The sequence below is a fragment of the Girardinichthys multiradiatus genome, chromosome 5 (assembly GCF_021462225.1).
Source record: "Girardinichthys multiradiatus isolate DD_20200921_A chromosome 5, DD_fGirMul_XY1, whole genome shotgun sequence".
In the NCBI taxonomy this organism is placed as follows: domain Eukaryota; kingdom Metazoa; phylum Chordata; class Actinopteri; order Cyprinodontiformes; family Goodeidae; genus Girardinichthys; species Girardinichthys multiradiatus.
In genome coordinates, this window is record NC_061798.1 from 21,060,731 (window position 1) to 21,085,859 (window position 25,129).

Sequence of the window (25,129 nt, forward strand, 5' to 3'; positions counted from 1 at the left end):
TAATATTGCAGCGTGAGATTACCAGAGAAGTTAAAAGTTTTATCAAACAGTCTAAAGATTCAGCATCAATGTTTTAAAAGGAAGCAGTTATCTTTGTGGAGCTGAGCACTGGCACACTTGTTCAATAATTGTTGACACAATCCCTGGAGGCACTGTTACCGGCACCTTTAACAAATACCTTAAAATAAGTTGAACACATTTGTAAAATGATACTTTTTAACCTCTGATTTATAATCCACAATGTTCTGATTTGCTACAGTATAAATATAACATGACACAAGCCCATTTATTTTAACTACTGGCTACTAGGCTCATCAAGGACCCAAATTGTTGGTAAAGGAGGGATACAAAGAAATTTCCAAGGGTTCTTGGGCATCTCTGGAACACCACAGTAACAGTTTGGGAAACTCCTATTGTTTCTGTCCTACCATCCAAAAAAAAAATTTGATACTTTATTGATCCCCAAGGGGAAATTAGACCCTCTGCATTTAACCCATCCCTTATAGGGAGCAGTGGCCCGCCGTTGTGCGGCGCCCGGGGAGCATTCTTGGGCTAAGGGTCTTGCTCAGGGACCCAGAGTGGCAATGGATACGAACCCGGTCCCTTGTGTCCCCTCTGAAACGCAAACCTCCTGCTCTAACCACCAGGCCACCACTCCCAAACATAAACATGGAGTTTGTTGAACTCTACCGGGACCCTACACAATTTTTTGCATACATTTGGAGATAGTTTTGGATTCAATGTAAAATATTTGCTACTGAAGATCACTATGATTTTATAATTCAGAGATACTTCAACTGGAATCATGTGCTTTGGCCTGATGAGGCTAATAGTAAGCGTTTTGGAAAGAAACTTAAGGGGTTTTCTGTATGAAAAAATTAAACAGGTGGACCCCATGCCCACTGTAAAGTATGGTGGAGAATCTGTGATGCTGTGGGTCTGTTTCTTTTTCCTTGACAAACAGCATGGTATCAGGAACTCTTTGAAATTCCAGAAATGTTTAATCAAAATCTGGATTGAAAACAAGTGGCCAAATAATCACAGAAATTATCTTCAAAAGCCATCAGACCCTAAATCGTGCAGAAAACCTGTTGGTGAGCTGAAGAGACCATGAGAGAGGACCCAGGACCCAGGCTTGAATAATGTATGAACAGAACATAATCGTCCTTCCCTCTTAATTACGACAGAGTAATATTGCCAGACTAAGATTTTTTTTTTAGTACGAGAATAAAGTCATAATTATTATGACACTTACTAAAAGCGCAGTCTTACAAGCGTTAAAATGAGGAATGTTGAGCATCCTGTGAAGTTATACACATTATTACCGGTAACAGGACATTATGTATGTGACTGTGTCTGTTTTGAATGATAAACCCACTTTTTTAGCCTTTGAATATATTTTGTTGTGTACTTAGAGTCTGTAGGAGAGCCGAAAAGTTGATTTTAGTCTCTCCAGGTGCTGCGGAGATATCTTTATATTTTGTTGGGGGTTGACGTTTTTCCAGCTGTTACGTCACAGTATTTGCTGCGGAACAGCTAAATAAGTAAATACGATCATGGTTGAGCAATTTCGCATATCCGCCATATTTATTTGTCGCTGCGGTTTTGTAGCTCAAGTATGCCTACGCTGAAAGAGGATACATTCTGTTCGGTTGTTGGGTGTATTAACCCACACATTACACGGTCCCCCAGCATCAGAACCTCTTTAAAGTGCCTGTTTCAATGTTATTTTTCACGGAAATGTTAGTGCCATCAGCAACCTCCACCACTATCACGAAGCTTTTGTCGAAAGACTTTATTTGATTAAGGGGTCAGTTCCTTCTGTGTAGAATAACGCTAAAATGACTACAAACTTTAGACATGAATTTATTGTGTTGATAGCAGTCGCATTGTGCCTCCTGCTTATGTTAGTGCTGTATATTTTGAATATTATTACATAAAGTTTTGAAATGTTTTTGCCGTTTTTCTTTTTTTTTTTCTGCGGCGCTAGATACTAGAACCTTGCTGGAAAACACATGTAGACAGAAAAAAACAACACATTATGATACTAAAAAGAGGAAACAGGAACCTTTTTTGAATGAAAAAAAAAAAAAGTGGAATCAAGAAAATCAGGCCTGGTGCATGAGCGCCCTCTGTTGGAATGATGTTGTAATCGCACAAATTATTTTGCAGTATAGGTCCTACTTTAATATTTTTTGTTAAAGTCGAATAGTAAGAAGCCACACATCCATAACTGTTTATGCCCACGTTGTATTTTATACTCAACCTTGTACAATGCCAAAGCAAAATAGAAATATTACTTACAAATGTATATCCAAAGGCACAGCTTCAAAATACAATTTGACATGCATTTCTGTCTCGTAAGGAAGTAAACATTCAAAGGATGACCCATCTGGCCTGTCTGTTGAACAACAGCTGTCCGTCACAGGGTGAATACTAAGAAGAAGCGTCCAGACAACGTCGCAAAACAACAAAACACACAGTACAGAGGTCAGATTCGACCTCCAGAAAGGGATCTGAACTGTAACATTATTTGAAGTATCTGAACCTGAGCTTTGCCTCACAATGTCTCTGTTAGCACCCAAACACTCAGTCTGTAACACAGCAGTATTTTAACACTGCCTTTACACCAATGTACCCCACAGGCGGCTGCAATATAAACATGTGAAATGCACACAGAGGAGCAGGGAAAGGCAAACATGCAGGGTTTTGGTCCACTGGCACAGCAGCCGACTAAAAACGGTAAGCATTGAACAAAAGACTCATCCTGAGAAACAACACTGCCCACTTTTTATCTAACAGATGTGCAAAACTGGGATTATTTTTCTTTCCCTTTTGGCAAAGTTACGTCTGGCTTGCGACACACTCCCTTACTGTGAGCTATCGCTGTGCATGGCTTTAAGTCTCTGAATACAGATTTCATACAAAGGATCACTGAAGCAAAGCAAAAAACATTGTAGGTAAAAAATGCAATAAAAACCTAATATAAAAGTAGATGTGAACATCCTGTTGGTCCACAGGAGGTGCAGTTCAGCTTGTTAAACAGTAGATCTGCCAAAACATGAAGGCCCACACATTGGTGGGCGTTGAACCAGACATCTGCAGTTCCAGGCTGGGTCTCCCTTACTGGTTTCCTTACTCCGAGTTTGGGCAACAGATGAGTTGGGTAATACTTTTTTTCTGTCTATGATATTTGCGGTTCATCTGGAGAGTTTGCTGATGACCCGAATGAGAGCAGCGTTCTCGTCTTTAAGCCTTTGGTTGTCTGCTTTGAGGTCCCCCAGAACCTACACACACACACACACACACACACACACACACACACACACACACACACAGAAACGCCGCTGTTACAGGATCATTTCTCTTCATTTAAAAGGTATGACTAGGGCAGTTTGGTAGTCTTGTCCTCTACATAATAATTCAGCCATCATCTAGTTCTGTGGTTCACATTTACAGTAAGGCCTAAAAGTATTCATACTCCTGGCAGATTTACATTTAATATGCAGGTTTTTTTGTCAGATAGGAAGGTTTACTGTTATTAAAGAATTAAAACTCTTGCTATAATTGCAGACCAACTTTTTGCATGCTTTCACTTGTATTTTGATGATTTATCTTTGATGATAAGCTCTAAATCCTTGTGGTTGGAAGGCCTTTTAGCCATCACCGTAATCTTTAGCTCCCTCTACAGACTGTCAGATTCAAGTCGTTACTCTGACAGGGCCGCTCCTGGGGAAGTTACCACCTTCTATCTGCTGTCTGCAGATAGATAGAGCTGTCTGAAGGTGGTTGTCCAAGTTTCCAGGCCTCAGAAAAAGTCTTCTGATGGGTCGGTTAGGAAAGTCCGCTTTCCAAATATTTGCTCCTTGTGTATATAATGAGCTCCAGGAAATACTTTACTTTGTGGATTCATTACCTCCACTTAGTTATTTTAAACAACTTTTAAAGAATGATTTAGCAGAACAGTCTCACTGTTATGACTCAGTTTTTAATTATGGTTTTCATCCTGTGTTTTATTTTGTTTGTGTAAAATGATGGCTGTGTTTGACTTTTAGTTACATGATTTTTTTTAATGTATGTATGAAACATCTGGTGCTCATTATGACCAAGACTTCCAGTACAAGACAGACTCTTGTCATCTGCAGAGATACTCGGATGATTCTGCAGTCGTGGGGTGGATCAGAGATGGACAAGAAGCTGAGAACAGGAAGGTGGTGGACCCCTTTGTGGCATGGTGTGGAAACAATCATCTCACGTTGAACGTGACTAAAACAAAGGAGATGATTGTAGATTTTAAGAGAAACAGGAATAAGTCAAAAACTATTTATATTATGGGAGAAGAAGTGGAGGTGGTGGAGGAGTATAAATACCTCGGTGTTCACCTGGATAACAGACTGGAGTGGAGATGCAACTGTGAAGCCATCTACAAGAAGGGACAGCGCAGACTGTACTTCTTGAGGAAGCTTAGGTCCTTTGGTGTTTGCAGCAAGATGCTGCATATCTTCTATAAGTCTGTTGTGGAAAGTGTGATCTCTTCTGCCATCATCTGCTGGGGAAGCAGCATCAGAGCCAGGGACTTAAAAAAACTCAACAAGCTGATAAAGAAGGCTGGTTCTGTTCTGGGGACTCCTCTGGAACCTCTGGAGATCATTGTGGAAAGAAGGATTCTTCATAAAATGAAGAACATTATGGAGAACCCTGAGCATCCTCTTCATGAGACTGTCCTACAACAACAGAGTGTCTTCAGTCAGAGGCTTCTTCAGATCTGCTGTAAGACGGAGCGCTACAGGAGATCCTTCCTGCCCACAGCCATCAGCATCTACAACGGTTCTTTTGAAGAAACCTTCATAATATGAGCTATAACAACATTTAATTTCCCTTTGGGATTAATAAAGTATTTTTGAATTGAATTGACATCTTGGCAGAAAAGATATTGTATCCCAAAGGGAATTTCCTGGCACATGATTATTTTAAACCTAAATCTGACAGGAGTATAAATACTTTGCATGACATCAGGAATATGTGATTGCAATACTGTTTCTGATAACAGAGATGATAATACTAATCACTATTCTTTTGCCTTTATAGCATCCCCAACACTCTCTGAAAATAAAATGTATTACCAACAAAACAATAACTTAATATGCAGCTATATTTACTCAGCACTTCAGTCTCTTCTAGAGTTTCATTTAGCGAAATCGTTTGTTTTTTTCCTTTTTTTGTTATTGGTCTCTTGTGGTTTGAAATGATCTAAATTGTTTTGTTACTGCATCTGGGCCAGGTCCTCAGTGTTAATGAGAACGGGTTCTCAACTGACTCACCCGATTAAATAAAGGCTAGAATGAAAAAAAAAAAAACCATAAAAATTATACAAAATAAAAACAAGAAAACCAAAAATAATTCAATGCTCAAGAACCAACCACGCTTTCTGTAGCCTTCTGTCCTCTTTCTACCTGGACGTTCAACCACTCTATTCTAATATTGGAGCCTGTATGTATAATTTTGACCTCCTGTGGATTAGCGAAAAATCCACTTTACATTTATATGTGTGCACCTAATTGTTCTTTTAAATCATTAAAACGATGATGTCATATCCTCATTTCACCGTGAAAAAGCAACCAAGATGTTAAACAGACTTGGGACTGTTTAACATTCATGATCGGTACAAACGTGAAACTCCTGTTACTAATCTTTATTTTCTATAAATAATCCAAAAATAGCAGAAAAGCAGGAATGAGACTGAATGCTTGTACCTTCAGCTCATCCTCCAGTTCCACCGCTTTCCTCTGGAGGGCCAGTTTTTCCTGTGAACCAAATATGGAAAGATCAGCAATGAGGCTGAAGCAGCCATGGTAAAAATGTTTCAGCTTCTGCTGTAAAAGACAAGTTCAGACAACGTGGGCTTCTTGCACCACTGAAACTGCAGAGCTGTTAACGTACGCTCATTCTCTGCAGCAGACTTGTAAATGTATCACACCTTACAAGGCAGAGTTGGAGTGCAAAGGCAGAGAAGTGTCCACAGCTTAAAGGCTGAAGGACAGGAAATGGCAGCTTAGCTTTGTTTTGGGTGTTTAAAATAAACCACTGAGGTACACTTACAAATCTCTCCAGCTCAAGTAGTGCTGGTCTTTCAGTGCTGCTCTCCTGACTCTGCAACACAGAGAAAGTGTCTTTTTCCACAAATATCACCCGAAGATATTTCATTAAATCATTAAATACTTAAACAGTAGTTATTGTTCATACACTGTTGACTTGCATGAAATAGAAACATTTCTGAATGGTCTATTCTGAAATATCACGACACGAACACAGACACAAAGGTCAGAGGAAGCAGCAAACCTGCCAAACCTGTCGCAGCCTCTCCAGCTCCACTTTGTTCTGGCTGAGCTGCAGCTCCATATCTTGCAGCTTGTCCTTCAGAGTCATGTTCTCCTGCAGTACCTTGATGTACAGCTGAGAGGAAACACGACAAACAGTCAGAGAGCTGCAACGTTAACATAAACTACCGCAGAAGGAGCCAGAACAAGCGGTACGGAGCTGAGAAATTTTAAAAACTCAGAACGTTGACTGATAATCCATTAGTGAGTGTGGTAATTATTTTCCGGAGTTGCAGCCTGTCGGGTGTTTCTGCTCATTTAACCTTGAGGCCTGCTGGTTGCCATTCCTGTCCCAGATGTGTCTGACTGTATTTTACTCTCAGCCCTCAGGACTGTTTCTCAGGGATGTACAGGAAGAGTTTCACCTACCGTTTTGAAGTCTGCAGACAAATCTCTCCCTCTGGGAAAAGAAACACATACACAAGAAACTTATAAACATCTTCCATAGTACCATCATCTCTAACCATTAGTCAGCCCTATAGTAATATTTAGCTTTTAAACAGTTGGACGTCCTAGTAATCTTTAAAAAATTATCAAACCAAAGGTTTTCAGGTTTTCTGAAGGCCTTAAAAAAACTTTTTTCATTGGATGTCTTGTCAGTCGTTTTCGTTCAGCACCCAGCCATTTTAGGCCACAAAAGGCTTCTGAATTAAACGATGAACAAGTTTCTGACCTCCATATAACCACTGGACAAATGCGTTGGGATTAATGGAACTGCTCATCAATGGTTTACATCCTACTTAAAAGAAGAGACCTTCACCGTTAGACTGGTTTGCTCCAGTCCTCCAGGGCTGGTGTCCTGCAACATCTCAAAATCAAATGAATGAACTGCTTCCTCATGCACTCAAGTTCTCCTTAATTATTTCATTCAGGAGTGCTGAAGCAGAGACACAGCCGGAGTTTGACAGCTGTGATCTAAAGCTTTCCTCACCTGTGGTGTCCCTCAGGGTTCTATTCTCAGTCCACCTCTGTTCTCCCCATACATGCTCCCGTTTGTTTTTTATTCAATTGGCCTGCACTTGTTAACTTGTCTTTCCAAATAGTCACAGCTGTATTTGACTACTTGGAAATAAATATATCTCAGATTTCTTAAAATGTCCTCTACTGTAATGCTCCTTTCAAACCAACAGCATCACAAAACAATCCTAAAAAATGCAAACAATAAAATTTCTTTTGGTTGCGTTTAAAAAAATGTCAATTATTGTCATTAACATTTGGTAATATGACTCAAACATAAGACTCACTCAGTGCTGTTGCTGTTTGTATCTTCCAGTTGGGCTTCACCATCATCCCTCTGAAAAACAGATCATTTAGAGTGTAAACTCAGCCTCTAACCTGACCTAAGCACACAGTTGCACCCCAAATTCAACTTTTTTTAATTCTTAAAGCTTTCACAAGGGGATGTATTCACTAAATACACATATACAGATTTCATAAAAACAAAACACCCTGGTAGTAAAATTATTTACCTGCTAGTGACTATTTTCACACTACGTCTACAATCTGCAGATTGATGCAACGTACAAACACATGCAGGTACACTACTGATGTGGATCTGATGGGCGGGGTGTACTCTGGCCGATGCCAACATGAAGCAAGCAGCATGGAGCAGCAGCTTCGTTCTCAGTAATTACCTCTAAAGATGGGAATATTTCATCCATGGTGTTTGCAACTCTGTCCATGTAGGCTCGCTAATAACCTGGCAGCTAATGGAGACCAGTTCACCTAATGAACAAAGTCCGCCTTTCTATAATTTAATCTGAATATAAATCCAGCTGCTCTGTAAAGGCCTTGGAGGTTTGTTAAAGAACATTAGTGAACAAACAGCATCTTGAAAACCAAGGAACACAGCAGGCAGGTCAGTGAGGAAGTTCTGGAGGCGTTGAAAGCAGAGTTAGGTTATGAAGCTAGATCCCACACTTTGAGCATCTCATAGAGCACTGTTCAATCCACTTTTTAAAAAGTAGAACAGTATGGTACACCTGTAAACACACGACTGTCCACCTAAGCTGACAGGCTGGAGGAGGAGAGCATTAATCACAGCAGCAGCCATGCAAGCTCTGGAGGTGCTGCAGAGATACAGGTCCTTCTCAAAATATTAGCATATTGTGATAAAGTTCATTATTTTCCATAATGTCATGATGAAAATTTAACATTCATATATTTTAGATTCATTGCACACTAACTGAAATATTTCAGGTATTTTATTGTCTTAATACGGATGATTTTGGCATACAGCTCATGAAAACCCAAAATTCCTATCTCACATAATTAGCATATCATTAAAAAGGTCTCTAAACGAGCTATGAACCTAATCATCTGAATCAACGAGTTAACTCTAAACACCTGCAAAAGATTCCTGAGGCCTTTAAAACTCCCAGCCTGGTTCATCACTCAAAACCCCAATCATGGGTAAGACTGCCGACCTGACTGCTGTCCAGAAGGCCACTATTGACACCCTCAAGCAAGAGGGTAAGACACAGAAAGACATTTCTGAATGAATAGGCTGTTCCCAGAGTGCTGTATCAAGGCACCTCAGTGGGAAGTCTGTGGGAAGGAAAAAGTGTGGCAGAAAACGCTGCACAACGAGAAGAGGTGACCGGACCCTGAGGAAGATTGTGGAGAAGGGCCGATTCCAGACCTTGGGGGACCTGCGGAAGCAGTGGACTGAGTCTGGAGTAGAAACATCCAGAGCCACCGTGCACAGGCGTGTGCAGGAAATGGGCTACAGGTGCCGCATTCCCCAGGTCAAGCCACTTTTGAACCAGAAACAGCGGCAGAAGTGCCTGACCTGGGCTACAGAGAAGCAGCACTGGACTGTTGCTCAGTGGTCCAAAGTACTTTTTTCGGATGAAAGCAAATTCTGCATGTCATTCGGAAATCAAGGTGCCAGAGTCTGGAGGAAGACTGGGGAGAAGGAAATGCCAAAATGCCAGAAGTCCAGTGTCAAGTACCCACAGTCAGTGATGGTCTGGGGTGCCGTGTCAGCTGCTGGTGTTGGTCCACTGTGTTTTATCAAGGGCAGGGTCAATGCAGCTAGCTATCAGGAGATTTTGGAGCACTTCATGCTTCCATCTGCTGAAAAGCTTTATGGAGATGAAGATTTCATTTTTCAGCACGACCTGGCACCTGCTCACAGTGCCAAAACCACTGGTAAATGGTTTACTGACCATGGTATCACTGTGCTCAATTGGCCTGCCAACTCTCCTGACCTGAACCCCATAGAGAATCTGTGGGATATTGTGAAGAGAACGTTGAGAGACTCAAGACCCAACACTCTGGATGAGCTAAAGGCCGCTATCGAAGCATCCTGGGCCTCCATAAGACCTCAGCAGTGCCACAGGCTGATTGCCTCCATGCCACGCCGCATTGAAGCAGTCATTTCTGCCAAAGGATTCCCGACCAAGTATTGAGTGCATAACTGTACATGATTATTTGAAGGTTGACGTTTTTTGTATTAAAAACACTTTTCTTTTATTGGTCGGATGAAATATGCTAATTTTGTGAGATAGGAATTTTGGGTTTTCATGAGCTGTATGCCAAAATCATCCGTATTAAGACAATAAAAGACCTGAAATATTTCAGTTAGTGTGCAATGAATCTAAAATATATGAATGTTAAATTTTCATCATGACATTATGGAAAATAATGAACTTCATCACAATATGCTAATATTTTGAGAAGGACCTGTATATGCACAGCTTAGGTGGTAGAATCTGTCCACAGGACAACTAATAATGGTGTCTGTTTATAAAACTGTATTAGGGCGCACGTGATTGTGTCTGATAAATGTACATAACATTATGACCTCTCCTGATTCCCCTCCCTGTACTAAACACGACAACATTTGTGCAGAACATCTCGTAACTTCCACTGTGAGATGTCCCTCTTTTGCCTAAATGATTCACATCACACGTTCAGTTACATCATCTTACAGATGAACTGGTTTGCTGTCCTCTCCTTTCACCACAAAAACTGATTTATTTACTGAAGGCCAGGCGCCGCTTGTCTGCAGTTTAGGTCTGCAGGCTTCTTACCTCTGAAACCGGCGGAACAATGCCGGTGGAGCGTCTCTCCTTCCTCCCTCTCCTCCTGTCCTTCGCTCCTAAACGACTATCCCCCTCTGACTCCACCTGCTTTGCCGGGTCATTGTCTGAAACGAACACAGATGGAGAGAAGATAATGGTGAACTCAAATTTTGAAGCAAGAAGGCCTGAGGGGCTGTTTTCCAAAACAGGACTTTATGGATCAGAAGTGATTGGAATAAGTGTGCACTTGAAAGACGGTGCGCGGCAAAGGAAGTGGTCAGCTTATGGTTAAACTCTACCTCTTATAACTATGTAACAGATGCTATGTGGAGCTATACATTCTTGCTATCTTTTAAATTCGTCTCAGTTTTTCTCCAGGCTTTCTCAAGGCCCTTTCTCTGGATTTTGATTGACACCCCCCACCCCCTTTAATACTATCAAGCCCACTTCTTGTAAACAACCATTCACTTAAAAAAAGAAGTACTGAAAAACTAGACATCAGTTTGCAGTTTAATTTATGCTCCAGTTCTGTTAGATATATCAGAAGGGGAAGAGATCAGTTCCCCTACATGCCAGACAAACATGGGTGGAGTTTTTAAACGGGGTGATGAAATCATGACAGGAAGACAAGATGATGTGCAAAAAGCACCGAGCAACAGTGCGGTTGCCCTGAGACACACCAAGCTGTCCACAGCAGCAGCGATGGCCCTTTAGGGCATGTGAGAAAACATTACTTCCTTGCCAAAAGAGCAGCAGTCCACCTACAATGTGCTTCACACATCTTGGATTTAAATGGTAGATGGGTACTTACAGTAAACAGAAGTCAGACTACATAACCGGAAACAAGAGACAGTATGAACTTGTGTCCTATCGCAAGAAAATTAATTATTTTTAAAACTGTATAACATTCAGCAGATTTAAAACTTCACCTCTCATTTTTACTTGATGTATCTGATAATGTTGACTGTTACTCATTTAGCTTTGTTAGAACTTTTAATAATAAACGGCAAACATACGGATTTACTGTTACATGAAGGTGGCTGTAGTTTCCTGTTAAGTATCGCTGGTTAACAAGCTACATAAGGTGAGCCCCAGCAGCCCATATTTAAAAATTTTTTTTTATTCTTTATTAATGAAGATTAATGAAGAACAAACTATTGTTCAGCAGGGACAGGGAAGCTGGTCAGAGTTGATGGTGCTAAATGTAGAACAATCCTGGACACGGCAACTACTCTCATTATAAATAACTAAAAGGCCACTCGCAGCAAGGAGGCACTAAAAATGTGTTTAATGCTGTTTGTATATCTTCTGATAATGTAGGATTAGGTTGAACTCTGTGTCAGCAGGGTAAAACTCCATGAAACCAAAGATCACAAGATTCTGATCAGTGCATTTCAAGTTATTTTAAGTTGCGGAAAATCCCTCTCACTGTTAATCTGATCATTTGGTAGCCGTAGAAACTAGAAAAGCACATTAAAATTAAACATAACAAAACTGATCTGCATCGGATGTTATAAAAAATATGAACCACCGGGAGCTGAATTCACCAGACTCATGAATATTTGTTGTAATTCATTTGAAACTGTCCTCGGTTTTCAGCGGCTGACGACTGAAGGCTCAGAAAGTGAACAATTACAACTGCCTGCTCCTTTGATCTTCTTTAGCTGTATTTCCAATTAAGCCTTCAGTTGTTGTCTTCATCACTTAAGGCTTCAACTGAGGCTCGAAAGGTTTAATTTACCTTAATCGATGATCTCAAGTCAATATAATTTAACATATTTACCAGAGTGCTTTGTGACACAAACACCAGAATCAGAGGGATAAAACATCTTGTATTAAATATATCTAGATATAACTAAAGCACATGTTATTTACAGTGCAAAGCCATAAAACTCAGATTATATAGAGGTCCCTTACACCAATACTAAAATGTAATTTGAACACATTTTGAACCAAGTGTCCAGGAACTCTTTAGTCAAACAGCTGAGGACCTTCCCATAATCACTCACCCCGCTCAGCAGGCGTGACGGTGATGATGGGGCTCACCGACTGGACGTTTCGAGGAGGAGGAGGAGGATCAGCAGCTTTCCCCACACTCTTCTCCGCTTCTTTCAGCTCAGTCAAAGTCACACCCTGTCACCAACACAAGAAAAGAAAACCCCCAGTGGGCTTTTGGCTGCACACAGACACGTGAGTTACTAGCGGCTGACAGCAGCTTCTGACAGTTCCTCGCTGGAACATCTGAGGCAGACATCCGAAAAGCCGTGAAATAATAAATCGGTCTTTTTATTGCGGTAAGAAGATTAATCTCACGCGGAAGTCTTTCACGAACAAACTCTCCAGGTGGGCCTGGAAAGAAACTAATGATTATGTGGAAAAGTACCTGATGCCCACTGCTATGTAGGGTAGAGGATCTGTAATGCTGTGGGACTTTTTCTATTTCAAAGCCCTCAGGGCCTTTTTAGAAGGAGGACATTTTAAGAGAAATAAAATCTGGTGGAGCGTAACAGTAAACCTAAGTTTTATAAAAATGTAAAATAATAAATGACAGAAACTATTTCTCAACATGGGCCTTGTCTGCACTGAATAAATATGCTTAAATTAAAGAATGAATTTCCAAAAACTTTCAGTGTGAGTTTAAGCTGCTACAATAAAAGATTAATTTAATTTAAGCCTTTTCTTTATCGTCACCTTTACCAGGGACACCAACAACAGTGTCAGCGTTTGTAAAAACACAATAACAGCTCATTTGAGAAATATTTCCGCTTTTTTAAAAGCAAAGTTAACCAGTTGGGTCAGGGTATCATTTACACTGTTGGCCAAAATAATAGGTCCTTGTACTCCTGACAATAAGCTGCTAATAACAATTTGCTTATTACTGTATATTTGGGAAGAAAATGTTTAAATAATTCTCTAAAACATTTGCAAGTCTAAGACAAGTTAAAGAGACCATTTAATCAGCCAACAGAGAGCGATTCAGGTGAGATGAGCGATGAAAGTAAATCTGACAGATCTGAACACTCAAAGACCTGAGAACAAGGGTAATGATCCAAATTACTGATGCTGAGGAAAAGTGTTTACTGTTTCAGGCAGAAAACGTTAGGGCTGACTGAAAAAGATTCATTTAGATAAGCGTGGTTGTTTCCTGCAAATGGAAACAGAAAAAGGAAGTAATGTAGTAAGGTAAAATGCCACGGTGTCTATTTCTGAGTCAGGTAGTAGGTCATGAAACGGGCTACAAAAATAAAGCAAAAGAAAACGAGTTTGTAAAACCAGCAGGTCGAAGCCCCTGTAGTTGTACCCGCATGTTTTGGTCATATCCAAGGCTAAACGTTTACTAGAGGGCTGATTTTCCAATAATTTTCAAGTCAAGAAACTGAACGTTTAACTCAGGTTGCTGTATTTTAGACACTGGGGGAAAAACTACGAGTAAATTGATAATTCCCCTATCTGTTTAACATCAAGTCAGAGGTGAAAGGATAAACCCCGATGGTTAGGTAACAAAACATCGTTTCTAAAAATGAAAATGAACAAATGTTTCAGGTAACTCTTGATTATTTGTGTTAGAAAACTAAAATCTCTTCACTAAACTAAATGATCTCTCATTGTGGTTTTTACTTTTGTTATTTTTTGTAGGACTAAAGATGGTATGAATTAATAGGTTATTCTATGTTATTTAATTCCATGCTATATTTTTCCTTGTTATTTAAATTACGCATGAAAGTAAAGCTGTTTCTGTAATTTTACTGGGAGCATCTGGATTGATTGGTTGGTTGATCCATACATTATAAATCATGATAAGACAGGTCTGTCTTAAAAGAGGAGAAAAAAGCAGCGATTCACTGCATCTTAATCAAAACATCATCCTCTGTCTAGTAATGGGAGTTTACTTTAAAAACTGTTTATGTCATGAAGTAAATCTGGTGGTAAACAGGCAGTATCCATTTTTCCTAAGAAGTACCTGAGTGAGGCGACGGGACTGTCGCATCAGCCGACACCGAGCTTTCCTCTGGGACTCGGACTCTTCGTCTCTGTCTGCGGCCTGGAATCTGAACACAAAAATGATTACATCTACAGTTTGCGTACTCCAGAACATTTAAGTACTGCATTGAAAGGAGGGCAGAGGTGTTGGTAAAGGGAAAACTCAGAAGTGGAGCTGGGCATGAGTTACTGTTTGGGTTGCTGCTGTTTCTTGTCTGCGTTTGGAGCGTTGGGGTTCTCGGCAGCAGCTTCCTTGGTCTGAGGAGTGGGCTGGACTCTGGCGGTGCGGCTTGCCTTGTCCTGCTCCTTCTCCTCTTCCTCCTCCTTTTGCTCCTCATCCTCGGCTTTCTCCTGGGAGAAAGTGACAGAAACACAACAACAATGGAGGACCGGCTGCTCAGTCTATGGCTGCTGTCAGACTCAGAGTGAAAGACGAGAGCATGAGAGGCTGCGGGCGGCAAGACGAAACCTTCTGGATGAGAGAGGGAAGCCATGGAGCGATATCAAACTAAAGGGTACGAGATAGATGATGTGTGAGGGTAAGCTAACGCTACCTATGGCTAACTTGCTATAGTGGCCATATATACAATAAGCCCGGTGTACAACAATTTAACGGTTGAAGATATTGGTTATTAAAATAAGCTGTGACCAGTGACACTGCCCTCTACCCAACTAGTGACCAACAGTCTTCTGACGTTGCGTTTTCAGTTGGGTCGACTCGTGTGGACAGCAAGCAAGCAGGTATTAAAAATAGTAACGGTTCCAAACGTTACTAATGGAAAAGCCTAAAAAGAGAGTAGAGCCGTAGTGAACCGCGCTTTGTAGGGACTAGCTACACTCACGGTGAACCCAGAAGTACCACCTTCCCCTGGGACAGTTTACTGGGGTAAGTTTATACCCTGGTCATCTATTTGGATTCTTCTTGATGGTAAATTACTCTACAGATCTTTTACAGGTCTTTAAACTTTAACTGTAATAGATTTGAAATGAATTACGGACTTTTGTTTCAACTTTTAGTTGAGTAAATCCTCCAGTTAAAGAAACATTTTAGGTTCAGGTTAAGATGATGGAAACTGCTATTCAAAAGTTCTCATGCTTTTATTTTCATCCGTCTGTGCTCTTTGAAGTACCGCTTTATATGTTTTTTTCAATATGAAGATTTTGTTTGGGGTTTTGTGTTAAATTAAGACCGGGTCGCCACTTTGAGAAACTAGTTAGCTAAAAAAAAAGACCTTGTCTAAACCGTGGCTGGATTATTACCTTCTCCGCAGGACTGATGGTAGATGTGGTCACACTCTCAGCGTCTGGACTGGACACGGTGGAGCTTTCTACAGAGGAGGATGAGAACGATCAGTCAGATGTGGATCAAACAGATGGAGAACTTTGGGCCGAGCTGATTTACCAGTACTGCTCTCCTTCTCCTCGCTCATGTCCAGGCCTCCTGAAATGCCCCTTTCTTTAGACAGATCCTGGACGTTTATCTTGTCTTTACTGCTCATCCTGCACACAGACGTTCTGGATGCAAAACAAGGGAGGCAATGGGTAAAAATTAGGAACCTCAGCTCGACAGTACCTGAAAACACTCCAGCCCGTTTCCTTTATTGCAAGCAGGTTTTATTAGAAGCTGTCCAAATCCATTTACGGACAGTAAAACATGCTTGAATGTAGGGTACATTACAGTGAATCTTATTGCACCATGTTCACAGACAAGAACCTAAAAAGGCGTCGAATGTAAATAATGATTTCAAACAGTGAAAAATGAAATTAACCTCCGTCGCTTGTTTAGTGCATTTGTAGCATTGAAGCCTGGTTGGTTCTGCCTCTCCGATATCGACCGCTCGTTACGCCACTGAAAGAGCGAAAAAAAAGTCCTTATTTAGACCCAAAGAAAATGTATTAGATTAAATTAAAATAAACTCATTCTCACATTGGCTTGTTTCTGGGATAACTCTTCCAGCAGCTCTGAAACACTCTCATCAGCTACATCAAATGGTGTCTGGCCCTGCAGGAATCAGGCAAGCAAACATTAAATGGAGGCAGAAACAGGCTGAACTCAGAGGTGCGTCCGGGCCTCACCCCATTGCTGCGAGCCTCCATGTTGCACAGCTGCTCGGCCAGAATGCGACATGCTTCCTCTTGGCCCCAGTGAGCTGCAGCGTGAAGAGGCGTCCAGCCGTCAAAGTCTGTGGCCGACACATCCAGTCCGCACTGACACAGTATCCTGCAAGGGCAAAAGAGACAGAAGAGCTGGAGACACTCAGCGGTTCGACTGCAGTCTGAATAAGTCTGGAATTTCATTTAAGTATTTTTCCAAGTCTGGATAAGTATGAAAAAGAGAGAACAAAAGAATGCAACTTTATTCCCTTTCCTGTTATCTGAAAGATGTGTTCTTCCTTCATGTTGTCCTCCCTTCCTTGTGTCCTGTCTTTATGTTTTTCACCCTTAATTCTCACTGTAGTTCCCTTATGTCCTTCTCTTTTTGGATCTCAAGTAGTTCTTTTGTCCTTCCACCTTTCCAGCCCTGTATCCTTTCTTTTTTACTTTCTTTGTTTTTTTTCTTCCTTGCTAAATTTATTCTTTGCATCTTTCCTTCCTTCCTAGTGTCCTTCCTCCATTACTATCCTCTTCTCTTACATCCTTCCACCATTTTTCCCGTTTCATTTTTCTCTTTCTTTCTGTCTGTCCTTTTCTTCATTCCTTCTGTCCTTCCCTCCGTCACTTTCTTGTGCCCTTCATTCCTTCCTTGCCGTTTTGTCTGTCAGTCTCTGGTAATTGCAGGTTCCATTACATAAAATCCACTTAATGTAGAAATATCTCCATTGATTTGTTGGAATGTTTATTTTTATTTTTAAAAACAGTTCAAATAAATTTAAAGCTGGAAAAATCTGGAATTTTTAGATGAAAAATGTTTAAGAATCCTGAAAACCAGATCGATGAATCGCAACATTGCTTTAAATGTGGTTTTCAAATAAATAGGCGTTGACCTAATGAGTAATAGTATATTACTTCAGAGCCTCCACGTATCCTTTAGCTGCAGCGACGTGCAGCGGCGTGGCGCCGGTTCTTGGGTGTCGGACATCATCAGGCGGACCCTCGTTCAGCCAGGTCCGGGCATCTGACATCATCTGCTCCTCTTCCTTACGCTTCGCTGCATCCACGTCCACACCTGCACACCAGAAATGAATAAGAAAACACAGAAAAAATAAAGATGCCAAGAGTTTTGTTAGACTGAGGAATCATTGCTGGCTCAATAATGGATAAACCTCATCTGATCAATGTTGTTGCTAGTTTGCCCTTAAATTCATGTGATCTTTTGAGAGTTTAAACTCCCACCCAGACAATGTAGATGCAAACACACATTCAAGTCTGAGAAAACAAATAAAGCTCCTCAGTACACAACACAGAGGCAAGCACAATCCAGTCTAAACACTGGCGGCAGAGCAACCAGGAGGAGCTGGAGCCAGAACGGATCGCCTCAGACAAAGACGCCAACTGTGTGACGGAGGACTGACTCATTCAAAGACAACAAGAGGGAATCTCAGCTTATTTCTGTTCTGCACTATGAATGAATTTACATGTATAGTATGGATATGAGAAGCAAATCAGTTTGAACTGTTTATTTTCATGCGGTTTACACTGTTTAATCTGCCCTAGAGGTTTTAGCAGTTTGTTAGATGTTTATTTTAAATGCACTGCATGAAAATCTGGTAAATTATAATTATTAAAAAGCTCGATAGAAGTTTTATATTAAATGTTTAGAGGTTCCTGTAAAAAACACTGTACTATAAAACCTAATGAAGGAATGGAAAATCACGTTTATATATATATATATATATATATATATATATATATATAACATTATATATTATATATATGCAATATGCTTAGGACCATCTTTCATCTTAACTGAAGCTATTTAACCAGAAGCATCCTAAAAATAATTAAATTAATATTAATATAGAAAACAATAATAGGAATTATTATCAATGCCATAACAATAGATAAATGGGAAAGAATAAATCATAAAACTACAACAATTAAAATATTATTGTTATTATAGTATTATTATTATTACTATTATTGTGTATTCATACATTAAACAGCTGAAATATTTCGACACAAATAACATTTTTACCTTTTATGTTAAATTTGTAGGATCAGTTAAATCACATTAAGTTCCATAACAACAACTTTAAGTCATATATAATAAATATTTGACAGAAAGAAATCTATCCAGTATTTTACCACAAATAAACCCGCTATGTCTTCTTTATACCTTTGTTTTTCTATTAAGGCCAGAATTAGATATTTACTGCAACGGTTAAACTGTCAAATACAGAAGTCCATTTCTTTTAGCTCAACATATAAACAGAACTAGACGACAAGACAAGACAGACAAACACAACTAATAAACAACAAACTGGGGCTGTTGGAATCATATCACAGGTCTTGATTGTCTTAAGATGCACGACTCTCCTCCCTATCCGAATATCCAAGGATGACTGCTGTAAAATGCAACAAAAGCTTTATATTTGCAACTACTGAAGCAAATATTGTAATAAAACATAGCACTGTGTCGTCCAAATTTCTCTACCGCAACAACAAGGAGAACATGAACATCCTGCAGGCTAAGAACTCGCCTTGTCTTTGTGTGTAGTTATGAAGAAGGGACTCGGTGGTCTCATCCAGAGCAATGTCCAGAGGAACATCCCCATCACAGTTCACAGCAGTAAGAGATGCACCTTTCTGAAGAAGATATCTAAGGAAAAAGAGTAAATATGTCTGAATCTGTTCAACAAAATGTCTTTAGACCAGGAGCTCCTCATTCTATCCCTCCATCATGTTATCCATGTTTTTGGTGCTAATAACAGGGTTTTCCCACTAAATTGGTTCCAGGGTTTGGTGCTAAAGGCACCAGTTTGATGACACAATCCTCATAAATTAAACCTCCAAAGTGAGAGAAAACAGACCAACAAACAACAAGCTACAGCAAGAAAAAAATGAAAAAGCAGATTCGTTTTTAAATCTTTAAAGCTGCATGCGTTTGAGTGCCGCGCCACTCGCACTTTAGCAGAAGTGCTATCTTGTCACAGATGACAACAATGTTAGTATTGTTGAGTGCAGAACTGTTCTGGCACCCACGCTGAGCGCTGACATTCAGTACAGTGGCAAAGAGTAATGTGCTGCACTGATTTAACCGTTTAGACGAGTCTGCTACACACTCTGCAATGTCAGGGTAGCCGCAGGAGGAAGCAACATGCAGCGGCGTCCATCCCTCACTGTCAACCTGGTTTACGTTGGCGCCGCGCTCCAGCAGGAAGGTCACGATCTCTATGCTGCCGTCTATGCAGGCCTGCGCACAGAAAAAACAAAACAAATTAACATAACAGAGACCAAGCAAAAATTTAAAGAAAAACTTTTTTCTAAGCTACATAGTATCCATTTTAACTGTAGTCACAACCAACTTATTTATTCCTTTTATTTATGCAGGGTTTTGCAGAAGTACTCTACCTCTTGAACTTTAATGTATGTTAGTGGGAGTTAGTGGAATAAAACATAACACAAAGTAGTGCAAAGAATCTGTCAAAGGGGCGACTGCTACACTCCACAAATCTGGTGTAGATGTAAAAGTGGCAAGAGGAAAACAATTGTTTCAAGAAGACAACATGGAGTCCAGTCAGACAACACCCAAAATGAACTGTTTAGAAAATCTCGACAAATACATTTAAGTTTGTAACCAAAAAATGTAAAAATGTGAAAAAGTCCAGGCGTCGTTTAACCTTTCCGAGGCACTTCATTTCCCAGCTATGCTCTGTCACACAGAGAAACCAAGACCTGTATTTAATCCCTCACCCACAACTCACTTCTCAGTACCTGCCATGCTGCATTCATTTCATCTCATTACAAACAACCTATAGAGTGTGTTTATATGCCTAGATCGCATTTATCTTATTAACATTTTAAATAAGTTGTCTGTGTTGTCGAGCAGAGGAGCATGTCCCCCTTAAAAGAAGCTGGAAAGACACTTGCTAAAGAAACACCCTGTTTAAGAGGCCTTTTTCACTGTAATCCTGCAGTTATTTGGGCAAGACCTTTACGACACGCTTTATTAAGACATCAAGAAACTGAGGCAACTTGTGAAACAGGAAGCATGAAAGCAACCCTTTAACCTTGGCTATAAATGACAGTGAGCCCTACGTGAGGAGGAAGAGGCTTTACCTGGTGCAGTGCTGTGATGCCATCAGAGTTGGAGCAGTTGATGATGTCTGGCAGGTTCTCCCCGTTCCTTGTTTTGGACTGTTCAGTCTCCTCCAGCATAGCCTTGGCCTCCTCCGTGTCGCCGCTGGCACAAGCAGCGAGGAACTCAGCAGCGCTGTCGAACCTCACCCTCTTCCTAAAACAGGACCAACATGACTATTACCACTTCACCAGTAACTGGGTGACTAACTCTACCCAGCAGGACCAGAAATGCTCATCTTTGTCTCTTTTTTTGGAACGCTGGATGGTAGAGGACTGATGAGCGATTTCTCATTTATATGCTGACTCACAAAAAGGCAAATGCAATGAACTGAATAAACTGAAAATTTTATTTTGTGTCTCCTCAGACATTTCTGTCCTTCTTTCTGTCTCCTTCTAAGACAGTGGCAGCACCTCTGCATGAAACAGACAAATGGTGCGACAAACTCAATTACAACCAACCAAACCAAAAAGAAGCAGCGTGTTTCTGAAGCTCGGCAGTTTATCAGACATATCTGCAAACAGCAAACTAAAAAACTCAGCAGACACATTTTGTTCCATGTGTCACATTCAGCTATAGACCAACTGGAAGCCACTAAAGTCTCACAGTCCCAGACAGGAGATCACAAACAGGTATGAATGTCATAATAACGTTTGGTTTTTTATGATTTTAATAAACCATTCTGTAATGTGGGACTAATTTTATAAAGAGTTAAATGCCTCCCCAACCCAATAATTGGTTGAATGTCCCTTAAAAGCTGCACCCTGACCACATGCATTAACATCAGGCTTAATGATAGATCCAGAAGCTTAATGACAGATTATGTTATTGATTTTATTGATTAGAAAACCAGTTTTGATGTGTTTGGGATCATTGTCCTACTTGAACATCTAACAGAGTCAAAGGTTCAACAATCAAGCTGGTGATTTCTGGTTAAGTTGAAGAATTTGGAGATAATCCTCCATCCATCTGCATTAATCCATACACTCTGTGTAATGAGACAGTACCAACCACAGCATGATGTTGCCACCACCATGCTCAACAGTTGGTTGCTTAGGTTTGACTCGTACAAACAGGCTTGTTATTGTGGCCAAAAAAGCTCAATCTTTGTCTCATCTGAACATAAAACTCTTCAGTTTGGCTTCAACCTGTCCATGTTTGAGCAGGCACTAAACACATATAAAAAAAGTGGTTTAAAAATCAATAAGACAGGCTAACACTAAGTATTTGGAAGAAAACCAGTTCAAATGAGCTCTAATTCTAAGAAAAGTGGTCGAATATGCAGCCAGAATTATTCCTAAAAGCTTGTTTACGGATGAAAACCTTTGGTTTATGAACTGCAGCTTATAAAAGGTCATTTAACCCAATTTAAGTGGGGGTGGATGTATATATTTGGATCTTTGAGAGTAATTTGGACCTTGTGTGGATTAGAAAACCATCAAAGAAGACTTAAACGTCTGCATCTATTTCTTGTTTTAAAATTCATGTTTTCTTGGCGAATGGTCAACCCTGGAAGAAGAACGGCTAACATCTGTTATTAAAAGCACAGGAGAATGTAAACATCTGTAAACCAATCAGCTACAACATTATGACCACCGGCAGATATTCTGACACTTGCAGTGGGTTTGAATACATCAGAAACCAAGTGAGCATTTTTTCCTTTAAGTCGACGGGTCTGAAGAAAGTGATCAGGAGCCAAACTGGAAGGGCAAGATGGCGGGGTCACAGCATCCCTCCAGATGATGCTCAAACCGTGCATTTGTCATAAGCATAGGAGCAGTTCACTGTCAGTGCTCAAAGACAAACTCGAACCCCAGCAAGTCTGAAAATAATATAAAAGCCAGAGGATAGCAAATAGCTTTCAGCAAACATACTTCCTGTGCAAATCTCCCTGAAATACTGAAGGACAGACATTTCTTTCTACAAGGTTGTGTGCACTTGCTGATTTAATCACCGAGCACAAAACCAAACTCAAAAGAGATGGAATTTCTGATATATGGATGATAAATAGTCTCTAAGCATTCAACTGAGGTTAGCAAACAAAACTGGTACAATACTGCTCTGATTAATCAATTCAACCAAACAGGATTTTCTTTAAATAACAAAAAAGCCAAAGCAAAATGCTTGACCACAAAAAACATTGAAAAAAGAGACCAGAGGTTTCCCAGCCGCAGTGTTTCTAGAGCTAATGACGAGTCCTTAAGAAACTGGATCTCATTAAAGACATGAGAGATGCGTCATCCATGGTCAATCCAGGCCTCCTTGTTATATAAGAAATAACCTTGTTGGTGCTAAACTACTATTTTATGAGTTTTTCCTAAATTAAACTGGCAAAATGTTTTTGAAAAAAGTGGAAATCCATTTTAAACAGGTCCTTTGGCCAGATGCAGCTTGTCACAAGTCATATAAGGGACATCGAAAGCATGTGAAGGAATCTCCTCAGATTAGATGAGCCCAAAATGGAACTTATTGGCCTACAAGCAAAACACTGTGGGGCAGACAACCAATACTGAACTAAACCCTCAAAACATCATTGTCACAGTGAAACATGGTGGTGGCAGCATCATGCAGTGGGGATGCTTTTCTTCAGCAGAGACAGGAAACTGGTCGGAGTTGATGGGAAGATGGATGGAGCTAAACCCAGGGCAATGCTGGAAGAAATCTAGTCAGATAAAACTGCACAACTCTTATGTATTATTTAATTTAAGAGAATTTAATTTTCTGAATATATTATTTCTAAAGATCTGCCAGTCAGTTATTCTGAGTTGGGAAAAGCCTGTTTTCCCTTGATCAGCTCTGATCAGTGATCTGAAGAACAGCGTGTTTTCTAGACTCATAAAATTCACCAAAACAAAGAACAATAACTATCTCAAGTCCCTAACCACACCAACCTGTTTGAGATTCAGAAAACCTCATTAGTTAGCGACATATGGTTTGATGCAATAGGGATTATGTTGGAAATTCTTTATTTTCTATTGGATTCAAAACTGCTTAATCAATACACTGAAGCACATTTCTGCTCTTATGTGTTACAGTCCTCAGTAAAAAAAGAATTAGTTAAAATCTGGAGTTGAAAGGTCAGACCTCTGAGAGATTCTTTCAATATATGAGAAATATTGACACCTGTCCAAATCAAGACAGCTCCGAGCAACGACCTTCTGATAGGTAAAGTTTATCAGAGTCACATAACCACATTTCCTTACAGTAGACTATGAGAAGATTGTAGACTATTACTTTAAATCATTGGTTGCCAGTGGGCACAAAATGTCTCCAAGGCGGGTCAGGGTGTGTAAGGCATGAAATTACCAGCACCCGTTTCGTTCCCAGGAAGCAAAATGTACAGAAAGATGGGGGCATCTGAACAGCCAGGTTCAGATTAAAAAAGGTTTCAAAATCTGAGAAACAAGGAAAGTGATGAAACCCCAAAAGTACTGAGTCCACCCCTGCTTAAAAAAAACAGTGGTAAATGTGTTAAAGGTACACTGGATGAAAACAAACGGGGCTAAACAACAATATTCCCCAGAAAATCAATAATAAGCATGTAGAGCAGATAAAACGAGATTGGTTCAGCAGAGTGGCAGACAGCAAAACCCTGCTTCACACACAGATTAGATAACTCCTGATTATATATTAGGCTGCTTTTCTGCTGATGTCCAACAGTTTGACTGAGCTGTGTCCTCACCGTCCACTGGGGATGGGGCTGATTTCATCTCTTCCCGCTGGGTCCGGCTGCTGCTCCACCGGCGGGTCACAGCTCGGCTCGGCCTCGGCATCGCCCCGCCACCTCCGCCGGGGAACGTCCGATGTTCTGTCGGTGCAGGAGCCGGCCCAGCGCTTCAGCTGCTCCCGCCGCTTGGTCTTAGCCGTGTCCCCCATTAAATTAACCGCGGAGGACGGTGTTTTTAAAAATAAAACCTGTGCTGGCGGGGCCAGACACACCCTCCATGTGTATACTTTCGCTTCCTGGTTCTAGCTCCTGATCCAACAGGCGGTGTGAGCCTGGCTCGTGCTCGAGAGCGTCGGGAACGCGCCGCGATACTGTGAGGACACTGCCTGCGTGACGTCATCGTCGATGTTTTGAAAGGGGAAACGTGCCCGCGCATTGTGCACGCACTGCACTTCCTGCCATTGTGGTGTTTGAAGCTTGCAACCTACAGATACACAGTAACTACAGAGCTGGAGGTAGAACTGCGCTACACAGAGTTTACTCATCTTTTTGTGTTAGGAGATTTTAAAGATGACGCACGTATTCAATCAATCAGCCGAGCTTCATTTATAGAGTACTTTACACACCCAAAGTGCTGTACATGTCCATAAAATGCAAGAAACGAAACGTAAACTAAGCAAAACTACATCTATAGTAAAATTAATAGACTAATAGCAGTTAAAACAATAAAAAGATAAGAAAATAAAAACTATTGATAAAACCAGACCGATACTCCTACTCAGCTGCAATTAAATGCCAAGTTAAAAAGATGAGTATTTAAAAGAGCTTACAGTAATTC

General features: G+C 40.5%; 1 protein-coding gene across 2 annotated transcripts; it reads right to left on the reverse strand.

The window, feature by feature from the left end:
• Positions 1-2,230: 2,230 nt before the first annotated feature.
• ppp1r12c (protein phosphatase 1, regulatory subunit 12C) lies at positions 2,231-24,636 on the reverse strand. Of its 2 annotated transcripts, none has more exons than XM_047366131.1 (20): positions 24,307-24,636; positions 20,606-20,780; positions 19,609-19,739; positions 19,027-19,145; positions 17,393-17,552; positions 16,463-16,607; positions 16,314-16,388; positions 16,156-16,235; positions 15,789-15,901; positions 15,647-15,714; positions 14,577-14,737; positions 14,367-14,454; positions 12,415-12,538; positions 10,415-10,530; positions 7,622-7,671; positions 6,747-6,777; positions 6,349-6,453; positions 6,100-6,150; positions 5,754-5,804; positions 2,231-3,287 (listed from the first exon to the last, which is right to left on the reverse strand). In XM_047366131.1, exons 1-20 carry the CDS (start codon positions 24,498-24,500, stop codon positions 3,201-3,203), a joined length of 2,124 nt encoding a protein of 707 aa, XP_047222087.1. In that variant the 5' UTR covers positions 24,501-24,636; the 3' UTR covers positions 2,231-3,200. The 2 variants fall into 2 exon arrangements, with proteins under 2 accessions (XP_047222087.1, XP_047222086.1); XM_047366130.1 differs by having other exon boundaries at positions 6,340-6,453; positions 24,307-24,635.
• Positions 24,637-25,129: the final 493 nt, after the last annotated feature.